The 20,145-nt window shown below is 38.9% G+C and overlaps 1 protein-coding gene across 7 annotated transcripts in view; it reads right to left on the bottom strand.

The window, feature by feature from the left end:
* The window catches only part of RALGAPB (Ral GTPase activating protein non-catalytic subunit beta), an 81,201-nt gene that overhangs the window by 28,679 nt on the left and 32,377 nt on the right, over positions 1–20,145 (bottom strand). For 2 of the 7 annotated variants that reach the window (XM_045084190.1, XM_045084191.1), the window contains exons 10-20: positions 19,350–19,385; positions 17,946–18,147; positions 15,018–15,185; positions 14,386–14,500; positions 13,867–14,014; positions 10,899–10,963; positions 9,368–9,497; positions 8,238–8,246; positions 7,449–7,582; positions 5,794–5,976; positions 4,604–4,755 (exon numbers count right to left, since the gene is read on the bottom strand). In XM_045084190.1, coding sequence (XP_044940125.1) covers positions 4,604–4,755; positions 5,794–5,976; positions 7,449–7,582; positions 8,238–8,246; positions 9,368–9,497; positions 10,899–10,963; positions 13,867–14,014; positions 14,386–14,500; positions 15,018–15,185; positions 17,946–18,147; positions 19,350–19,385 — 1,342 coding nt within the window. The remainder of the gene's footprint in view (positions 1–4,603; positions 4,756–5,793; positions 5,977–7,448; positions 7,583–8,237; positions 8,247–9,367; positions 9,498–10,898; positions 10,964–13,866; positions 14,015–14,385; positions 14,501–15,017; positions 15,186–17,945; positions 18,148–19,349; positions 19,386–20,145) is intronic. The other 5 variants (XM_013053316.2, XM_013053318.2, XM_045084192.1 and 2 more) reach the window with 5 other exon arrangements.

The raw sequence follows: 20,145 nt of genomic DNA, 5'->3' as shown, positions 1-20,145 counted from the left end.
TATGCATCTCATTTGGAGTCCAACATACTACCAGTGTGCCACAAGGCCTTCCCAATATGCACTTCATTTGGAAAAACTAACGCTCCCCAACACATTTTTGTCATCTCAATCCTTAGCTTGAGTGGCTTCTCCCTTTCTCCTTCATTCTAATGCCTGAATGCAAATACCTCTGATAATGGAAGGCAACGCTGCTCCAGAAGTTTTCCACCCCAAATTTTCTCTCCTAGGAGGAGGATGGTCTAAAAATTTCAAAGACCAGGAGAATCTGATGGTGAGTTCAAGCCTCTAAGGTTTTGTGGAAAAACAGGTGATATACCAGCAAAGCAGAAATGGGAAAATGTGACTTCAGTTTTCTAATATGGGACAGAGACAGATGTCACAAAGTATACGGACCATGTGAGTTGGCATGTTCCAAGCAAGATTCTAAGACAATATCAAATGGGCTGCTGGCAAGGAAATGGATTACTGAGATCAAATCATACCAGCCTAACAACATTTACTCTTCTGATAATAACTAGACTGGAAAGGCCAGAGCATGGTCTCTGAAATCAAGACATACAAGTATTTGACAGTGTATTGTGATAACCTTGGGATGACATTGAAAAATCCCTGTCAACCTGAATGGAAATCTCTGATGGTGTGCTTTGTGGGTCTACCTCTGTTTAGTATTTACACCAGTGTCTTTGATTAGGACACACATATAGCAGGCTCATTAAATCTGCTGTTGACCAAAAGTTGAACTGCAGAGTTAACATGTCAAAGGAAGAGTTGGGATCCAAATAATGAGATAAATCTTACATAAAGAGATCTCAAGTTTAAATGTAGAGTTCTGTACATCCAAATACCCCAAACAAGTAAGTACACGATGAGAAAAACAGACAAAAGATAAATGTGTGAAAAAGACTCTAATTTTAGTTACTTCATGCAAATTATAAGTTCTCAAAACCCAATGCAACCTCAAAGTACATTTGAATCCAAATATAATATCCTACAGAGCATAAAGATCATCCAACTCACCTAGAATATTATACTCAACGCCTTTAAGAGGTACCTAAGTAGTGAAACCCACACCTCCGAGAGAAGAATGACCGGGATGATAAAGGTACTTGAAGCTCCGTCTTTTAACAAATAGCTTAATGTACTGACCAAAACAAATCACTATCTTCATGAGCACTATTGTCAGACGTTGTTACCGCCTGGAAAGAGGACTCCACTAGCAAGAATTTGAATTAGAACCAATAGTGAGTAGAAGTTAAAGTGGGAGAGATTTCAGTTCAGTGTAAACATCAAAATTTTAACAATAAAAATGAAAGGGCATCTAGGTGGCTCAGTGGGTTAAAGCCTCTGCCTTCGGCTCAGGTCATGATCCCAGGGTGCTGGGATCAAGTCCCACATCGGGCTCTCTGCTCAGCAGGGAGCCTGCTTCCTCCTCTCCCTCTCTGCCTGCCTCTCTACCTATTTATGATCTCTATCTGTCAAATAAATAAATAAAATCTTAAAAAAAAAAAAACACAATAAAAATGAAATGGGAACCCTAGGGGTTAGAGTATCCCAAAATTAGAGACAAAATAACTCGGTATACGTGTCTTACAGGTGGCTTAGGCAGAGGGGCTGCTGAAAGGTGTTCCAAAAGTCCTAACTCTGAATTTGTATTATTACATGAAGGAGATGATGCTACTATTCTTAGCATTGTGAGATGCTGAAGACGGAAATGCCGCCTCTACCCAAGTTATGGAGACAACACTAGCATGTATCAGATACAACCAGATATGATCGTGACAGTGTAGAATTCCATACTATGCAGTTGGGTCTGACTGAATGAGCACAGAGGCAGAGAAGAGAGCTATCATTAAGAAGCAGAATAGCCAAGGAACGTCCCCTGAAGGGAGCCAGAAGTGATGTGAACACTGAGCAGGGGAGGATGTGAGCACGAGGGAAAGAGGGCAGTCACGAAACCCAGGGAACACACAGAGACAGGTAAAAACATGCCCACAAATGGCCTGTCAGGTCCCTCTACGGCAAAAGGGATATGCTGGGAAAGATCAGACAGTATGAGTGGGGACAGAGTAAGGAGAGCCTTGACAACCAGACAAGGAGTTCAGACAACATGGCAAGAAACAGAGATCTATTCAGTTTTCAATTGCTTAAGCAGCAGAAAAAAAAAACCAAAAAACCAAAAAAACAGTGCCTAAGGATGAATTAAAAAATGGAATGCAAGATGAACAGGGTGAGATTAAAAACAGGGAAATTAGGCAAGAAGTGAGAAGAGCCTAGACCAGGATGCTGAGGTTAGAGGGGATGGAGGAAATACTTCTAAAAATAAAGTCTACTGGACTTAGTCACTGGTTTCATATCGGGAATGACAGAAAAAGTAGAGATATATCAGACAAAAAAGACAAAGGTTTCTGTTTGCATAACTGGAAAACAGCAGTGATACAGACATAAAGCAGTAATTTTAAGGAAGAGATTTGATTTGGGACGGGTTTCATGACGACGGTACTCTGCAGGGCCCTCTTCAGGACTGGTAACTGGAGATACCATTTGTGGAGTTGGCAGAAGAAACAAGACTGCTGCAGATAAAACAGATGAACCACCTAGATAACCACTAGCTGGGTGGCCTGGAAGCCAGGGCTCACTACTCATTCTGAGCACATACCCCATTCTTACAGCGTCATATTCTCACAGGAATGCCCCACCCAGGCTAGGATATAGCCAACTTAACTTTTGTATAATACAGAGTTCCCAGTGAGAAGGACTCTCCCCCTTTCTCTCCATATCCTTCTTACTCTTCCAGGCACATATTAAAGCTCATTTCTTTTATAAAGCTTTTCAGTCTACCCCACCCCCAAATGGTCTTCTCTCTTAAAGATTTATTTGAAAGAGAGAGAGAACACATGCTCATGGGCGTGCATGCAGGAGTGTGCATGCATGCACGCACACACACGAGGGCCGGGAGGAGCAGAGGAAGCTAATCATTGAGCAGAGTCTCCGCTGGCTGCAAAACCCAACTTGGGGCTCAATCTTACATGACCTGAGCCAAAAACCAAGAGCTGGAAGGACGCCTGGGGGGCTCAGTTAAGTGTCTGCGTTTGGCTCAGGGCCCTGGGATCAAGCGCCACATCAGGCCCCCTGCTCGGGGGGAGTCTGCTTCTTCCTCTGTCCTTTCCTCCGCTCACGCATACTCTCTCTCTCAGATAAATAAAATCTTCAAAAACAAAACCCAAGAGTTGGACACTGAGCCATCCAGGTACCCCTCTCAACTTTTATTATTTCTAGTACTCACTGCCTGTGTAAGTACATTTAAACAATTGCATTCACATTTTTCTGATTTTCTAACTATTAGCCAAACCTCCAGAAGCACACCGAAAGCCTAGCTAGTGCAGTAAGCAAGACTGAACTAATGCATGCATGATTCTAAAAATGTACTGAATGACCAAAGGCCATGAGTAAGAGAAATAAATCCAACTTTACTGTCCATGCGCCAAGTGATAAATAGACCACTGAACTCAAAAAGATTCTGGGATCCTGGTAAGGGCTGATTTAGATACAAATCTGCAAGCAGTCTAGCCCACCACTTTAAGACCAAGATGAGCCAATACTGATTGACCGGACATCCTCCTTCCTGCTTTTATGTTTTCTGTGTCTTCACCCACAATTACCCTTTCATAAGACCCATCTTTCCATCTGTATTGTGATTCTACCTAATCATCTCCACTCAACCCTTCCCTTTAATCCATAAATGCCTTCCTTCCCTCTTTCCACTCTCCCCACTTGCCAGCCAAATGCAAACTCTCTCAGGAATCTCTGTTAAGGAATCTCTAACCTTTTCTAAGGTTCCAACCTGTCTCCATCCCTTCACTACCAAAATGATTAGAATAGAAATCTTCTTGCTGCCTTAACTACTCTGTAATCCAGCTTCTGATGAAACTTCACCCATCCTGTAAAAGTCAGGTCCAAAGTCATCTTCTCCAGGAATCTTTGATTTCCCCTTGTCTAGTAGTATTCATTTCCCCTGTCAAGCATGTTATTATACCTCTCTTCCTGCAGCACTTACTCTCCACCTAACATTATAGCTATTTGTGTTCATCTCTCATCTTCCATATTGGACAAGAAGCTCTTTTAGGGTGGTGACCGAATCTGATGTATCTTTACAATCCTATTACAAGCTCATAAGAGGGAGCTCATAAATCTTGACTGAATGCACTTCTAATATGTACTATAAATGTAAGAGAATACACACCACTGAGCTAAGAAGCAGGAGACTTAATAGAGGGAGCTCAGGCAGATCCCATCTCTGGACTCAGGTACCAAAGTGAAGAGGAAGAGTAAGGCTCTCCAAGATCCTTTCTAACTCTAATGTGATACGACTTCAATTAATGCCAACTAGCACAGAAAAACAAGGACCCAAACTCTCAGCCCCACATTCCTGGTTTCTTTTGGTCCCCAAAATAAGTTTTTCCTTTCCATTTTATTTCTAAAGAAAAAGCATCCTAGTAGGTTACATCACTTCATGCTGAACAGCTGGGGAGGAGAGGAAACAACATGCATCATAGCTAACCCCATCTAATTGCCAGGCGCAATCCCTTTGCAGTCACTTTCATACCATGTTAGGGTGGCTTCTGCAGCATCCTTTACCCTCATAGACGCAGGATTTGGCTCCTTATCTCCTTTGTACTTGACCTCTTGCTCACTGTTCTTGGACTTACTTCCTGAAATACCCAGTTCCACAATCTCCAATACCTCCTTAAGGCAGTCCTAGAAGCAGGAAAGGCAAATCAGTTTTTGTAATACACCTATTTTATGAGAAGATAAGGAACTACAGCAATATGCAACAGTGGTTGTGTTTTAGTGGTGGGCTGCAGTTTCCTTCTCACTTTAATAGGTGTACATTAATTTCACAATAATATAATAAACTCTGCCCCCTAATTTTTCTTTAAAGTACTATATTTGAATGCTCAGAGTTAAATAATAATGATAAATTGAATTCAATCTTATCAATCATAATTCTTATAAAATTACCACAGATTACAAAAATCACGAAAGTCCAAGTTTAAGAGAATAGTAATTCAATTAAACCTGGGGTGGTTTAAGACATTAAGACACGAGATTATCCAAAGTGAAGTTCATCAGTTACTGTTATTCTTAAGCAATTCTTTGGTACCATAACTTAAGAAGCCATAATGAAAGTAACTAAGATTTAATCAATATTATTATTTTAAAATGATATAAAGCTCTCTATAAATACTAAATGGGCCTGATATCTCTTATTTATACTATGAATTCTTGATAACTGTCTGCCTCCCTATAAGGAAAATATTAAATGGAACAATGGCAAGGGAAACCAGCTTAGATATCTGTGCCTACTTGAAAGTGGAAAATATGTGAAACGAAATTTTTATATACAGCCAAACCACTAATGGCAAGTTGTGCTCTAGGTTTTCAGCCTGGCTACCAATTGCCCTTCAAAGTTTGAAGAGTGACCAAAGTGCCTTTTGGCCATCTTGAAACTACCACATCCTTTCAGGAAAGAATTTTCTTGATAGTTCAGATAAATTAGTGAAGGCTCTATCTTTCAAAAGAAGTTCTCTATTGTGTTAATTTGCAACCAAATTAATTAATTAAGCATGATGACAATTTTTGAGCTGTGCTCAAGAGGACAAGTGTTCTACCGAAATATAACAAGAATATTCAGTTTAAAGTATGTAATATTGTATTTAAATATGCCTTTTAAGAGGTGTCTTCCCAACATACATTTTTGTTTCTCCTTCCTGTTTTAAGATCTAGTAATCTAACCTTTTCATCAAGCATATCAGGGTGCTCTGTCAGCCAGACACAGAGACACTGAAAAGCTGCTACAATCATGGAGTGCAGATCCCGGGAGTGAAGAGGAGCTGGCCGACTACACTGGTACACAATGTAGCTGCACACGGAACTGATGGCTCGCTTCCGGTCTCCAGAGTCAACCATCACCTTCACCTGAGCATATTCATATGGGGAACACAGTTAGCCAGGAACCATTGTACTGATTTCAAACTATCTACACTGTAGCCTGACCTTTCTGACACTGGGATACAACACAGGAAGCCTCACTTTTTAAAATATTATTTACACAAATGCACCTGGGTGGCTCAATCAATTGAGTGTTCATCTCTTGATTTTGGCTTGGGTCATGATCTCAGGGTTGTGAGATCGAGTCCCATGTCGGGCTCTGTGCTAGGGGGTGGAGTGTCCTTGAGATTCTCTCCCCCCTCTCCCTTTGCCCTTTCTCCCATGCTCTAAAATAAATAAATAAATCTTTAAAATAAAAAAATAAAATATTTATACAAAGGAACAGAATATTTCAGGTATATCATAATATTCTATAAAATCAAAAAGCATGGTGGCTCAGTGGGTTAAAGCCTCTGCCTTCGGCTCAGGTCATGATCCCAGGGTCCTGGGATCGAGCCCCACATCGGACTCTCTGCTGAGCAGAGAGCCTGCTTCCTCTCCTTCTGTCTCTGCCTGCCTCTCTGCCTGCTGTGATCTCTGTCAAATAAATAAATAAAAATATTTTTAAAAATAAATAAATAAAACAGTTATTTCATTTTAGCCTATTTTTTCATTGCCTAAAAACCTAAACCCCTGGGGTGTACCTATTCATCATTGCCAACTATCAAAAGAATAGTTGGCAATGGGATGCGTATACATTTCTGAAGCCCCCTAACCCAATTCTGCAGTGATGCTCTATGGGCTATAAAATTCTGTGTAGCTGCTCAGAGGTATAATTAACATACAGGAAACTATTTAAACTATTTAAAACTATTTAAAGTGAACAATTTTATAAATTCTGGCATAAGTATACACTTGTGAACTATCACCAAAATCAAAACAGTAGACATATCCATCACCTCCCAAAATGTCCTCATGTATCTTCTAATCCCCTCTTCCACTTCCTTTATGCCCCTTCCTTAGGTTATTACTGATCTGCGTTCTGTCAATACAGGTTAATCTGCATTTTTTAGAGTTTTATACAAAAAAAATGTATTCTTTTTTGGAGGCCTGGCTTCTATTCAGCATAAATATTTTGAGATTTATGCATATTTTTGTGTGCATTTATTAAAATCAGATGATCCTACAATGACACAAAATGTCATGTTGAAAATGTAAGGGTATTATAAACAAATACAAAACCAACAGGTATTCTATTATCATATGCAAATAAATAGCAAGTATTGAAAGGTTTCCTGTAACTTAACAGCAAAAGTATCATTCATAATCTTTGAACCTATTTAAAAAAGTAATGTTCACGTTGTAAAATTTCACTTGGAGGCCCATTTTTGCACACTCTGGATAAAACTGTTTTGAGTATGAGCAACACTGTAATACCCACATCAAGGAGTAAAGCAATAAAGGGAAAGGACTCACGGTCCACAGCTATTGGGCTAAAATAAAAGGACTGTTCTCCTCACCTTTGCCAGGCCAGAGAGGAGCTCTAGAGCTGCCAGTGATATGCTCATGTCTTGGCGCCACTGGGAGTTGAGTCTTTGGGTGACAAGATGAATGCTGCGAATCAGGAGCCCAGCAGCTGAATCTGTATTAAGAGCTAGGATATAACCCCAATGCCACATCCCACAGGGAGGGAAAACAACTAAGCATTAGTAACAAGAAGCACAGCATTCCACCAGGCACAGACCACAGCAGCCACAGTGAGCATGACGGGCACCCACACAGTGCTATGCTCCCCACCCCATGGGCCTGAGCATTAAGCCTGACTGAACAACAGTGCATAGGGCACACACACTGGACTGAAGCAGCTTTTAGCTCCCAGCTCAGGTACTTTTACACAGACATCCACTAGGATTTGGCAGTTCGATATATCTTAAAATTTCTTAATTAACTCATAGAGAGTTACATTTTCAAAAAAACAATGAAAACGCTATCAATTATATCCGTGGAATTTTACAGAAAAGAGAATTCACATTTTAGAATCTCCTCAGACACTAAGAATACCCTAAAACATCTGCTGAAATTATTTTCAGGGTTTAAACTATCAAAAGTCACATGCAATGCCTTCTCAAACATATTTTGACATTTAATTCTCTAAAGCTACTTTAATACTTCTAAAAGAATTAGATAACCAAGTCGCCATGTTTTTATTTGGCCTCCAGTTCTACATTTAAAAGTAATCACTACTTAGCTAATAAAAAATTAGGACAAATTAAACTGAATTTATAAAGGAAGCTTTAGGGACATTATACCTGTCGATCCTATCAGAAAGAGGGCAGTGACAACAGAAAAAGGAATGATCATTAAAGAGAGACATTCATGCGACACTAACACAAATCTGGATTTCTTAGTAAAAACTACTTTACGACATTACAACCAGAACTCACTAACACCAGTTCAAAAGGCTGAAACAAACAATAATCACTTCAAACATTTATATTAGAACACATACAATAATTCAAAAAGTTCTTTGGAAGTGTTTTAGAAAGCATGAAAAACAAATTTTCACCTATAGTATATTTAAACCCATGAACATAATGAATAACAATTTAAATAACTTCTTTATAAATGCAATTTTTAAATTTGCTAAATAACCGCATGATGACCCAATGTATTTGACGTGCTCAAGGATACTGAAAGCAAACTTAAACATGCCTAGACTCCTAGGCTCATGAATTCTCCAGGTAATTCATATCTAAGGAATTCATATCTAAGGATCTAGATTTCATTCCAGTCATGTTGGACTAGCACTCAGAGATTCAACACAATATTAATAATATGTATTAAAAAAAGGCACCCACAAATTCACAGAACCCATAAAGTAATTGCCAAGGTAAAGGACGTCACTGAATAGGATGCTCTGCTAGCAAATGCTTCTTCACTTTTGCTTAAAATTTGTGACTAAAAAATCTAACCAGTTATAGTAGGGTGTAGTTTTTAAACACAAAGACTCTATTCTCTGGGTTCCAATGTATATTTTATCACTCCACTTACCATACTGCAATAATTGATGTGCTGGCTCTCTCATTAGAGCCTGAGGCAGAGCACATTCTACTTCTCTGTATATAACCAGTAGCTGGTAACAGAACCCATAAATTGCCACCCACTGTAATCATTTATAACATCTAAAAAACTACCCAAAATCTAGTTATTAAAAGCTATAGAGGTAATTTTACAAGATTTGTTTACTTTTTAAAAATCTTTTAGAGTAATAAGTATTAAGTTATTAAGTATTATACTTAATTTATACATTTAAGTATAATACTTAAATACATTAAAATCACGAACATTCAAATTTTGTTTAGAAAGATTTTGTTTTATGTATCTGGGCATTAAAAGTTACCAATAATCTTTGGATTTCAAAAAAACAAACATGGCTTACCATAATCCCTTAGGAGAGCTTGAGCAGGTCTTTCACTGTCAGGAGTTGTGGGTTCTGTGCTTCCACCACTTGCTGAACTAATACCACTATTAGTGCGACTATGACTCTTCAGGTTATTCTCTCCACCACCCTAGTTAAATACAAATGGATCAAATATTTGAGGACTACCCCCGAAATTGACAAGTACAGATAGAACTCAGTCACTAAAAGCCATACTGATAAAACGGAATGGGCCAGAGAAGTAACACAAACTGATACACAGATAAAAACTGACAAGGGGGGGCGCCTGGGTGGCTCAGTGGTTTAGGCCTCTGCCTTCAGCTCAGGTCATGATCTCAGGGTCCTGGGATCGAGCCCCACATCAGGCTCCCTGCTCAGTGGGGAGCCTGCTTCCCCCCCTCTCTCTGCCTGCCTCTCTGCCTACTTGTGATCTTTATCTGTCTATCAAATAAATAAATAAAAATCTTAAAAAAAAAAAAACTAACAAGGGATTAAAACTACTAATGGTGTTTTTGCATAGACACCATCTACTAAAGGGTATGAAGGGTCTGATGATTATGGGTGTCCATTCCGCAGTGTTCTTTGCAAAGGGGCAGCCAAAGTCCTTTTTCTATCTTCACTTGACTTCACTAGCTAATGACTCTGAGTCCTTTAAGAATTACCCAATACCTCCTAAGCAAAACTTCAGGAGTACAAGCTTATTAAAAATACAACACAAATAAGCAACAGTAACTTTTAAATGTAGTTACATCACAGAACGTAAACAATAAAATATCATGGTTAGTAAAAAGATTAACTCCTATACATGTAGGGGCTATATGTTAAAGGTTTCTCTCATTTTTCCTCCAATAAACAAAATTCATTATATCCAGATCAGCTGATTATTATTAGCCACCTACTAGGATACAAATATAATTTCCTTAATAATAATTTGCTCAACCATCCTGTATCTATCCAGCTCATTCCAGAATACTCTATTTCTCCACGGTCCTGCCTCTACTCCAGGTGGGAGGTCACCTATTCTGAAGCCAGAGGCAAGGGGCAATGGGAGTCTCCAGGAAGCTTTTTAATTTGGAAATATTGGTGCTTTGGGGATCTTCAAGCTTTGGTCTAGGGAAGCTCAAAGAGCTGACGAGATGGAAAAGAATAAACTCAATGCTTGTTTCTGGACAGCATTAGATCTACTAGGAAGAAGTATAGAATAGGGGGCTTCTCTTAGATTATTCAAGCCAGTTCACCAGCACAATAAAGAAGTTAAGAGTTTTAAGTAGAGACTGTCCAGAAATGAAGACTGCATTTGGCTGAAATGTCTCTCGTGCAGAATCTCTCAAGGACCTGATGAATGGCTAAGGAAACCCTGAAAGGTAAAAAAACCTCAAAATACTTATTTTAAAATATGATCCTTCTGAATCAATGAGCTGAATTTAGAAACAAATGCCTTTAAAAATCACAAGGACAAACATTTTGGAATGCAATTTACATCTAATCAGATGCTGATATTCTGACAGATAACATGTGGTATGCTTCTTACCATCTCCATTTGGCAACCAATGGCTTCTAAAAGTGCTGAATCTTGAACAATATTTAACATTGCCCCTGTAAGAGAAAAAAAAAAAGCATTTTATTTAAATATATGATAAGAATATTAAAATGGCTAACATATCTCAAAAGAGATAAGAATATGATTTTAGCTGACTACTCTTGAAATGTCCATAATATTACCAATAAATCTATGGACTGGTATGAAAAAAACACTCTTTAGAAATGCCCTAATTCTGATCTGCCATCGCATCAATCATCAAATGTGTTTTAAAACCACATTTTCTGGGGGCACCTGGGTGGCTCAGTGGGTTAAAGCCTCTGCCTTCGGCTCGGGTCATGGTCCCAGGGTCCTGGGATCGAGTTCCACATGGGGCTCTCTGCTCAGCGGGGAGCCTGCTTCCTCCTTTCTCTCTGCCTGCCTCTCTGTCTACCTGTGATCTCTGTCAAATAAATAAATAAAAATCTTAAAAAAAAAAAACCCCACATTTTCTAAAATAAACTTGAAGGTCAAACTGAACTATATAAAAATATGACCACTAATTGGTATTTCAGACCAGATGTAAGCATCTCAATTTCAAGGCTATTATAAACTAAGAAAAAAAAATACACATATTTTAAAGATTTTATTCATTCATTGGACACAGAGGCAGAGAGATAGATCACAAGTATTCAGAGCAGCAGGCAGAGGGAGAGGGAGAAGTAGGCCCCCCACCAACCAGAGACCCCAATGCAGGACTTGATCCCAGGACCCTGGGATCATGACCCGAGATAAAGGCAGCTGCCCAACTGACTGAGCCATCCCAGTACCCCCAAACTAAGAAAAATATTATGGAATACTTTTAAAAAACTGATTCTGTTCTTTTAGAAATAAAGGAAAAATAACAAAAATCACAGCTGTATCTTTCTGATCAGACTGCCCTTTTCTTTTTTTAAGATTTATTTATTTACTTATTTTATTTATTTGAGGGAAAGTAAGCTAGAGAAGGAGAGGGTATGTGTGGGGTGAGGAGCAGAGGGAGAGGGGAGAATCTCAAGCAGACTCCCTGCAGGGCACAGAGCCTGGGGCTCGAGATGTGGGGCTTGATTCTACAACCTATGAAATCATGATCCAAGAGGAAATCATCAGTCGGACACTCAACCAACAGAGCCACCCACATGCCCTTGATCAGACTGCTTTTTAAGAATGATTAAAGCCACACGGTTGAGGGCTACCCCTGGCTGCGTATTTTGAAGGCAAGCTGCACATATTTACTATCAAGGAACTTACAGCCCTAGAAAGGCTAGAACAGAAATAAGATGGTGAGCTTAGCACACTGCTTCTCATCTCAGTGTGGGAGTACTCTTGTCCACAGTAAATAAAGAGCGGACAGACACAGTTTTGCCAATCTATGGCAAGAACTGACAAGTGACTCTTCCTTGAAATGTACATACAGAGCTCTTCAGGGCAAGGGTAAGGCAGAACTAAACAACTCTGTAGAAAATTATCTGATTTCAAGTGATACATTATTTCAATAACCTAAAACTCAACTTGGAAGCCCCCTCATAGCAAGATTTTTTTTTAATTTTTTATTTTTTATATACATATATTTTTATCCCCAGGGGTACAGGTCTGTGAATCACCAGGTTTACACACTTCACAGCACTCACCAAAGCACATACCCTCCCCAATGTCCATAGCAAGATTTAATCTGTTCTTTCAACTCGTTCAAAATGAAAGGATTTATTCTTCCCTATTTATTCCACCTTCTCACTGCATAACATACTATACATACTTCGAGAACACTCAGTCCAACTATTCCTGCCACCACCAATTCTTTGGCAACGACATTTCGTCTCCTGAAATGAAAACCTAACGTCATTTCTGCCTATTCAAATTCTGTCCTACAAGATCAAATTTAACCTCCACTTCCCCCCATGAAGGTCTTCCTTGCTGTTGGTTTCTTCTCTCAACAGTGAAGACACTGAACAAGACATGCAATCAGCTCTTCCCTCTGTTATTACCTGACACTTTGGGAGAATATTCTTTCTACAATAAGATTTGCTCAAGGATGAAAGCCATTCCATTCAGTTCTTTAGTACTGTCCTCAAAGCACCTGTACCTATGGCCATGCTCTTGGCTTTGATGAAAAGTCAAAAGTACAGAGAGAATTGTAGTAATCAAGCTGAAAAACAATATATATGGCTTAATATATGGCAGTGAGCATAGTGATGAGCCATCTAAAAGAGAGAATCAGGGACACCTTTGTGGCTCAGTCAGTTAAGTGTCTGCCTTTGGCTCAAGCCATGATCCCAGAGTACTAGGATCGAGTCCTACACCAGGCTCCCTGCTCAACGAGGAGTTTGCTTCTCCCTCTGCCTGCCGCTCACCCTGCTTGTGCCCCACCCCTCTCTCTGACAAATAAATAAATAAAATCTTAAAAAAATTTTTAAAAACTAAAAATAAAACAGAGAATCAGTATGATCAGGAGACCAAGAGAGAACATTAAGAAAAAAGGGAGGAAGCACAGCAACAGCTATCTATTTCTCAGTCTCCTCCTGGCAGGGTTCTGACACAACTTCCAGATTTGTACCAAACTCAAAATCCTTCCCCAGGGCCACAATGGGCAGGATGCAGAGGAAAACGCAGATATTGGTGGGGGGGTGGGGGGGTGGGGGGGGAAGAAAAGGAAGAAGGGAGTAAAGGGAAAGGAGGAGAGAGGAAAGGCAAGAGGGAAAGAGAAAAATAGCACAAATAAAACTAAGCAAAAATGACCCCCTAAGATAACTGTAACGCTTTTCTCTTCCCTCATCTCACCCCTTTAAACTTTTGCACATGCAAAAGCAAACATATTCTGCCTCTGATTCAGAATAAATACAGCTGTATTGGGCTCAGGCTTCATCACTGACCCCTGCCTTCCAAGCATGCCTGGGGTCAACAGCCTATGGGTTCTCTTACAAAAAACTGCGTGAACACAAACCTAGTATCATTTGAGTGTTGTTGGGGTCCGTTTCTGTTTGCAAGGCACCTATTAGTATATTCACAAGTCGCAACTTCAGGGACAAAAAAGTTATTGGTTTATCATATGAAGAGCTGTCATCATTACTAAACTTTCCTTCCAGGACCACCTATGGAAGAAACAAACAATATTCACCATCAACTGCTGTGGTGCACTACGCCCGTGTAGCAACTCCTACAGTGGACAGAGACCAGGCTAACAGGCAAGGCTTTCAATCTGACCAGTACTAGCCCCTGTGCTAAGGCTGGCACTAACTCACACAACACACGTTATTATTAGCTCTCACTAGCTGTTGTTACCTGAAACAGTAGACCAAGCCAGGCTGGCTGGCTGACAGAAGAAAAACAAATCAACTTTGTCGATTTGATTGAAATAATCTGAGAAAAGTTTTAAAAAGCTCATGTTCCATTTTTAAAATACAATTTGACTTAAGTTCACAAAATAAAATACAGAATATAAAAAACTTCAATAAAACATTACCTCAGATCTGACTGTGCCAAAATGATGAGGGAGGGGCAACAAAGAAAGGAGGATATTAATGGAAGATCTTCTCAATTCTGTTGGATTTACATAGCTTTTGAATTTTGAGAGCTCTCTGCCAAAAACAAACAAACAAACAAACAAACAAGAAATAGCTATTGGTATTTCCAAACCAAAGCTTGTTTTTAGCTATTGCCAAATATACATTATGTCAGTTTTTCACAATATAAGCACTGGGTTTGGTTTCATAAAGAGTGAAGTAACTACTTTCCACTGTGTTTATATTCTGCCTGTGTGTGTGTGAACTTCTATGTTAAACTGTTACAGAAAACTAAAACCTGACTTATTGATTTCAAACGTTTCATCTACTCTATACAAATAGGACCTCCAGGCTGGTTTGTTCTTAGCTCTCTAGACCAGGCCAAAAAGGATTCAACATGCCCAGACAAATTAGAACTAAATGAATTCAGGGATGAGGTGTGTCTGGATGTTCTATGCTCACGTAATGTGACCTGAGTCCCCTTGAGTTATGAAGACAACTGCATAGGATAAATTGGGAAATTGGGGAGGAAGCACAAAAACAGACCAAGTCAAACCCACAAGTGATATGCTAGTACAGAGTGAGAGCTTACCTGTCAGGCAAAATGGTTTCAAGAGCTGAAATAAAGTAAGGAACCACAACATCAATCCCTTTCAAGTCACAGCAGAACAAAGGAGGGGAGTTTAGAATAACGCTGGCCAAGACAGGATGGCACACATAATCATTTATCTGCAAACCTTGAATTAAAAGCATGTAAAATCTAGGAAAGCAAGAAAAAAATTTTAAATAAACTGCTGGTCAACTGTTTTCATAATTATTAATATTTTCTACACAGTCATCTGAAAGTCCATTTCCACTCTTCACTATTTCTATCCTTTAAAAGGTATTACTAGAGTTAGAACAATTCAAAAGCAAATATACTAAGAACCAAATTATCTTTCCTAATGAAAAGAGAAAAAAGATTCATGTCTATTACACCTTCGTGAAATGTTAAGCCTTGCAAACTCAGTTATAGCTGCCTGCATATGAAGTCACCAAAACAAATGACTGCAGTAATTATCACTAAACTAGAGGAATTAGTGAACTGAATTCCATGCCAGTAAAATTTTGCAGTATTTCCCAATTCCTGAAGGGGGAAAAAAAAAAAGGTGTGTGTTGTGTCTTTTCCCCTTCCCCATCATTTCTGGGGGGACAATGAAAGAAAGAAATCTGCATTTACCATGACATGGAGGTGAGTCTGAGTAAGACTCCTTTCAGGAATACACCTAAGCCCACCTTCCCCTTAGCTTCCTCTCCTAACCCCCAATCAACTACGTGTTTGATCTTCCATCATTCAAGAGCAATGATATCGGTCAACTCTTCTACTACTGTGAGGCACTTTTCTCCACAAACCTCTTGGAAACAACTTCCTTACCTCCTGGTCACAACTCAAAACACTGCAATCTAGCTTCTACTCCTAGAATTCAGTTGAAACCATGTCAGCAAATAACCAACAGCCTCTCAATTGCTAAATCCAGAAGACATGTCTAAGTCTTAACTTACTCTGCCTTTTTTAAAGCATTCAACCCTTTACTCGCTTCTCTTCTTTTCCTTCTGTGACCTCTGTAGCTGTTTTCTGTAATAGACACTCTTACTCCGCCTGCCTCCTATACTGGTATCCAACAGGCTGTCAAGCTGCACTCTAGGCTCTTTCTTGCACTAACCTGGTTTTAAGCTCCTGAATATAATCGAATCAGTCTCTAGTCTATGCCTCTCAAGTGAGCTCCAGACCTGTTAACCAAAAGTGTGTTGAATACTTGAAAGCAGGTCATGTCTAATTATTGATTACTGATAATTTGTACTAATTACTCCAGTACTTCCTATGCACAGTGTCTGGCACATAGTAGGAACTTGATAAATATTCGTTGATTAATATTTTATAGGCATCTCAAACTTAACAGTTTCATAACTAGGTTCATCACTTGCCCTGTAGCAAATCTGCTCTTTTGGTTGGTCTTAGGGGCCAGACAGAAAGTTCATGGTCACAGCCTTTTCCCTTGTTGCTATTTACACTTCAGGGTATCTCCCCAACCCACAGTCTCCCTTCTGAGACTATGCCCTCATCACAAGGGATGAGCTCCAGCCATCCATGTGACCCACCCACATAGTTGTAGTTGACTACAGCAGAGGAAGACACCTGATTAATCAGATCCTCCTTCCCAGGTATCTGAAATTGTTCATCTAGACCAAAGCCATGGAATTTGGGAACTCAGAAGCCTACTGAATATAAGAAAAAAATCTGCAGAGAAGAATGAAGCAGTTCTAGGAGACCATGAAGACAGAGAAACAGAAAGGAAGAAAATTGTTTTGTTCCTTGAACACTTTCTAGTTTCTGATCCCTGCCCTTTGTGAGGCCCTGCTGTAAGTCCTGACCTTAAAATGTATTAAATAGCAGTTTCTCGTAACTTATTACCATTTTGCTTAAATCACACTAAGGAGTTTCCTATTACTTAAAGCCAAGAGCCCATTAAGATATCCCTGATTAGCTGCCTGCATGTACCAGTTTGTTTCAGGCCTACAGAATTCTGCACTTGGTCCCCTCTAATTCAGTTAAATCGTCATTCCTGAGAACCCAACAGGTATAGACACCTGAATGATCTTGTTGATCACTTTAGCAGCTATGTGAATGATCAGCTCAGGAAGGAAAAACAGAGTCAAGAGAAATAGGAGGCCGCTACAAGTTAATTTAGGAAAAAAGTGACAAGATCTAAAGTGTCACGGTGAGGACAGAGTGGAGATTAGAAAGCGGGTTAAGTAACAGAAAGGCAGGAGATGGTTTACCATCTAAAGATGAAGAGGGAGAAGAGTCTAAAATGACTCCTAGTTTCTGGCCTGAGCAACTGAATTGGCTGGCAAAGCCATTTACCAAGATAGCTGAAGTCACCCACTTGGGTAAGAAGACCATACCCAACCTGCTAAGGTATGCTAAATGCTACCTATCCTTCTTAAGTCCAGCAAAATCACCCCATTCTCTGTAACTCTTTCCTGAACCCCTGGGGTAAGTGTGTACTGCTGCTTCTTCTGAAGGCCCACAGCACTTGACCTCTGCCTTTCTCCTACCAACTTCCTATTACTAATGGATCATTATTACTTGTGTACATGCCTTTGCTCACTTGAGAAAATAAGCTCCTCAGAGGCCGGATTTACAGCTAACATTTCTGGACCATCTGTAGTACCTAATATTCTGCTAAAAATCTATTTAATTAATGTGATCCTTCCAAATCTCTCCATCATTAAGAAAAGTCATATATGATGAAATAAATAATACTTATAAAATAAAAAGCATCTTAAGGATCTTTGCCAAATTTGATGAGACAGGTAAAATGCAAGAATTTCAAGCCCAAATTCCAATTACTTACAGACATTTGAAAGTATTTCAGACCAAAATTTACTTATCACTTCAGCCTACCAAGCCATGCTATAATAGAGTTTCACTATCAAAACTATATAAATGGAAAAATAAACAAAAAAATTCTAAGACCTGGATAAATAAGCTGGTAGAATCTCTTCTCCAGTCTTCTTGCTACAAAAAATCCTACACAGTGTCCCACAAGCCTCAGCTCTTCCTGCTTCATAGTTATCAGGAAATTCACTTGCATCAAACATAGGATTGGAAACCATGGTGTCTGTGGACATTTGTGACCCTTTCCGCCGAAACTCCATGCTAGCTTGTGTTGTAATGGCTGAGGAGAGAAAAGGAGCATTTTATTATATTTGTCAATATGCAAATAGGCTCATGGGACCCTGGACACAAAGATCAAGTGTTGGTGTCATTAAATTGTTAAATAGAATTCAATAATGCTTTTGTTTGGCAACTACGTCTTAATTTTTTTCAGAAGGGGCTCTCTGAAATCTTCTTTGAAAATGGTAACAATTTACAGTGGTATTATCAGCTTAATAGATTCTACTAGAAGCATTCTTCAACTGAATTTTTGATCAGCAGAGTACATGTGTATATATCTGTATGTGAATACAGATATATAATAAAAGAATTTGGCTTTTCTCTTATTTATTCTTTTTCCTCCTCCTGCAGAATGATGCTTAAACATTAAGAAAAATAGCTACTGCAATTTACACATTACCCCAAACAGACATCATAATCGAATGGGCAAGCCCATGCCAGTTTGTATACTTTAGGGAGAGGGCAAAGTAAGGAGGAGAAATGGGTAGAGAGGAAGAGAGAGCATTCCCACCACCCACCCAACTCCAAAACACACACCAAAGAATCGCCCAACCAAGCAAAATGAGAATGAATTTTAACAACCACAGACAGCAGCTAACTTGAGGTTGATAAATCAGAAAATTGGATTGGTAAGAAAGATTATCATGGTCATTCATTGTCACTGAAACAGAAGCCCTTTGAAAGTTGCTTATTTTTTTAACAAAAGATTTCACAGTGTATTGAAAATCACTCTGAAATCTTTTATCACTCTACATGAAATGTTTAAATTATTTTTAATAGAATGCAGAGTCAAGCATAAATCTTTATGCAACTTCCCATGAGCCATTTTTAGTCCTGAATAAGCTATCCAGCAATAATACATTTGAAAAACACTACATGCAGAATGCATACAAATCAAACACTAAATCTGTATAAAAATAAGCTTAAAGCTTTAAAAAAAAAAAAAAAGAAAAGCCAAAACACAGTTAGTGCAAAGTCCTGGAATTCATGACATGACCAGACTAGTGTACAGAAATAATGGGACTGATTCAGGCAGATTAATTTGCTTTTGCCAACAATCTTCCCCATTCAAAACACAGAAAAGTATTTTTCTTCCCAAGTGCAAAAACTACAAGAGACAATGACAATCAAAATTTTTAATGGAATTATGAAAAAAATAAAAACATGACTGCAATTAAGGAGAAGCTTCTGGTTCCTACTTACAAGATTTATAAGAAAGAAGAATTTGGATAAAAGATGCTGCAAGATAATAGAAATAAATGGAAACAAATCAAAGGACAGCAGTAATTATAAAATACTTTAAAGATGGTGAAATTTTACATTAAGTTAAGAAGCTTTTTAGCTTTTTAAAAGTTAGATTAAAAGCTTTATGATACCACAAGCTAATTCAAAAACAGGAAATTGTGCATTCAGATCCAAAATTATGATTTTTGTATCATGCAAAACAATGAACGAAGAAAATTACACAACTACAGAGAATTGAGGTTTTGAACTGCCGATAATGTGCATTAAAATTTTAGTTCATTAACCCTTCCCAGCTCAATGTTACTTTTACAAACTACAGTGTAATGTCACATCAGTCTACAGCTAACCAGTTCATAGAAGCAAACATTTTAAGTTAGAGGTGAACTGCATGGCAGAATTCCTTGATGGCAGCCAGTACTTAGAAAACACACTAGCAGTGTTAACATTTCCGAACCTTCCATCCCACCCCTCCTCTCCCAACCCCACAAGTTCAAGAGCAGTGCCCAGGAACGCTCAAACTCAGTGAAATACCAGGACACTTCCTATCTCCCGGGTAATGTAACAGCCTTTCTCATCTCCAAACACAATAGGAGAAAGAAGAGCTTCTATCTTTTCCATACCAAGGAAAATGTTAAGAGTTAAAAGTAAGAACTGGTAGCCCACATATTATCTGAATTATCCATCTTTTGGCACAAGAGGGTGAGCAAAGCTGTTACAAACTCCCTAGAGAGTGAGAAGATCTGTATATTCTCTT

Source organism: Mustela putorius, unplaced genomic scaffold, assembly GCF_011764305.1.
Source record: "Mustela putorius furo isolate JIRA1106 unplaced genomic scaffold, ASM1176430v1.1 tig00000743_pilon_pilon_pilon, whole genome shotgun sequence".
Taxonomy (NCBI): domain Eukaryota; kingdom Metazoa; phylum Chordata; class Mammalia; order Carnivora; family Mustelidae; genus Mustela; species Mustela putorius.
The sequence above is the reverse complement of the archived record's forward strand: the minus strand, read 5'-3'. Positions and strand labels throughout refer to the sequence as shown.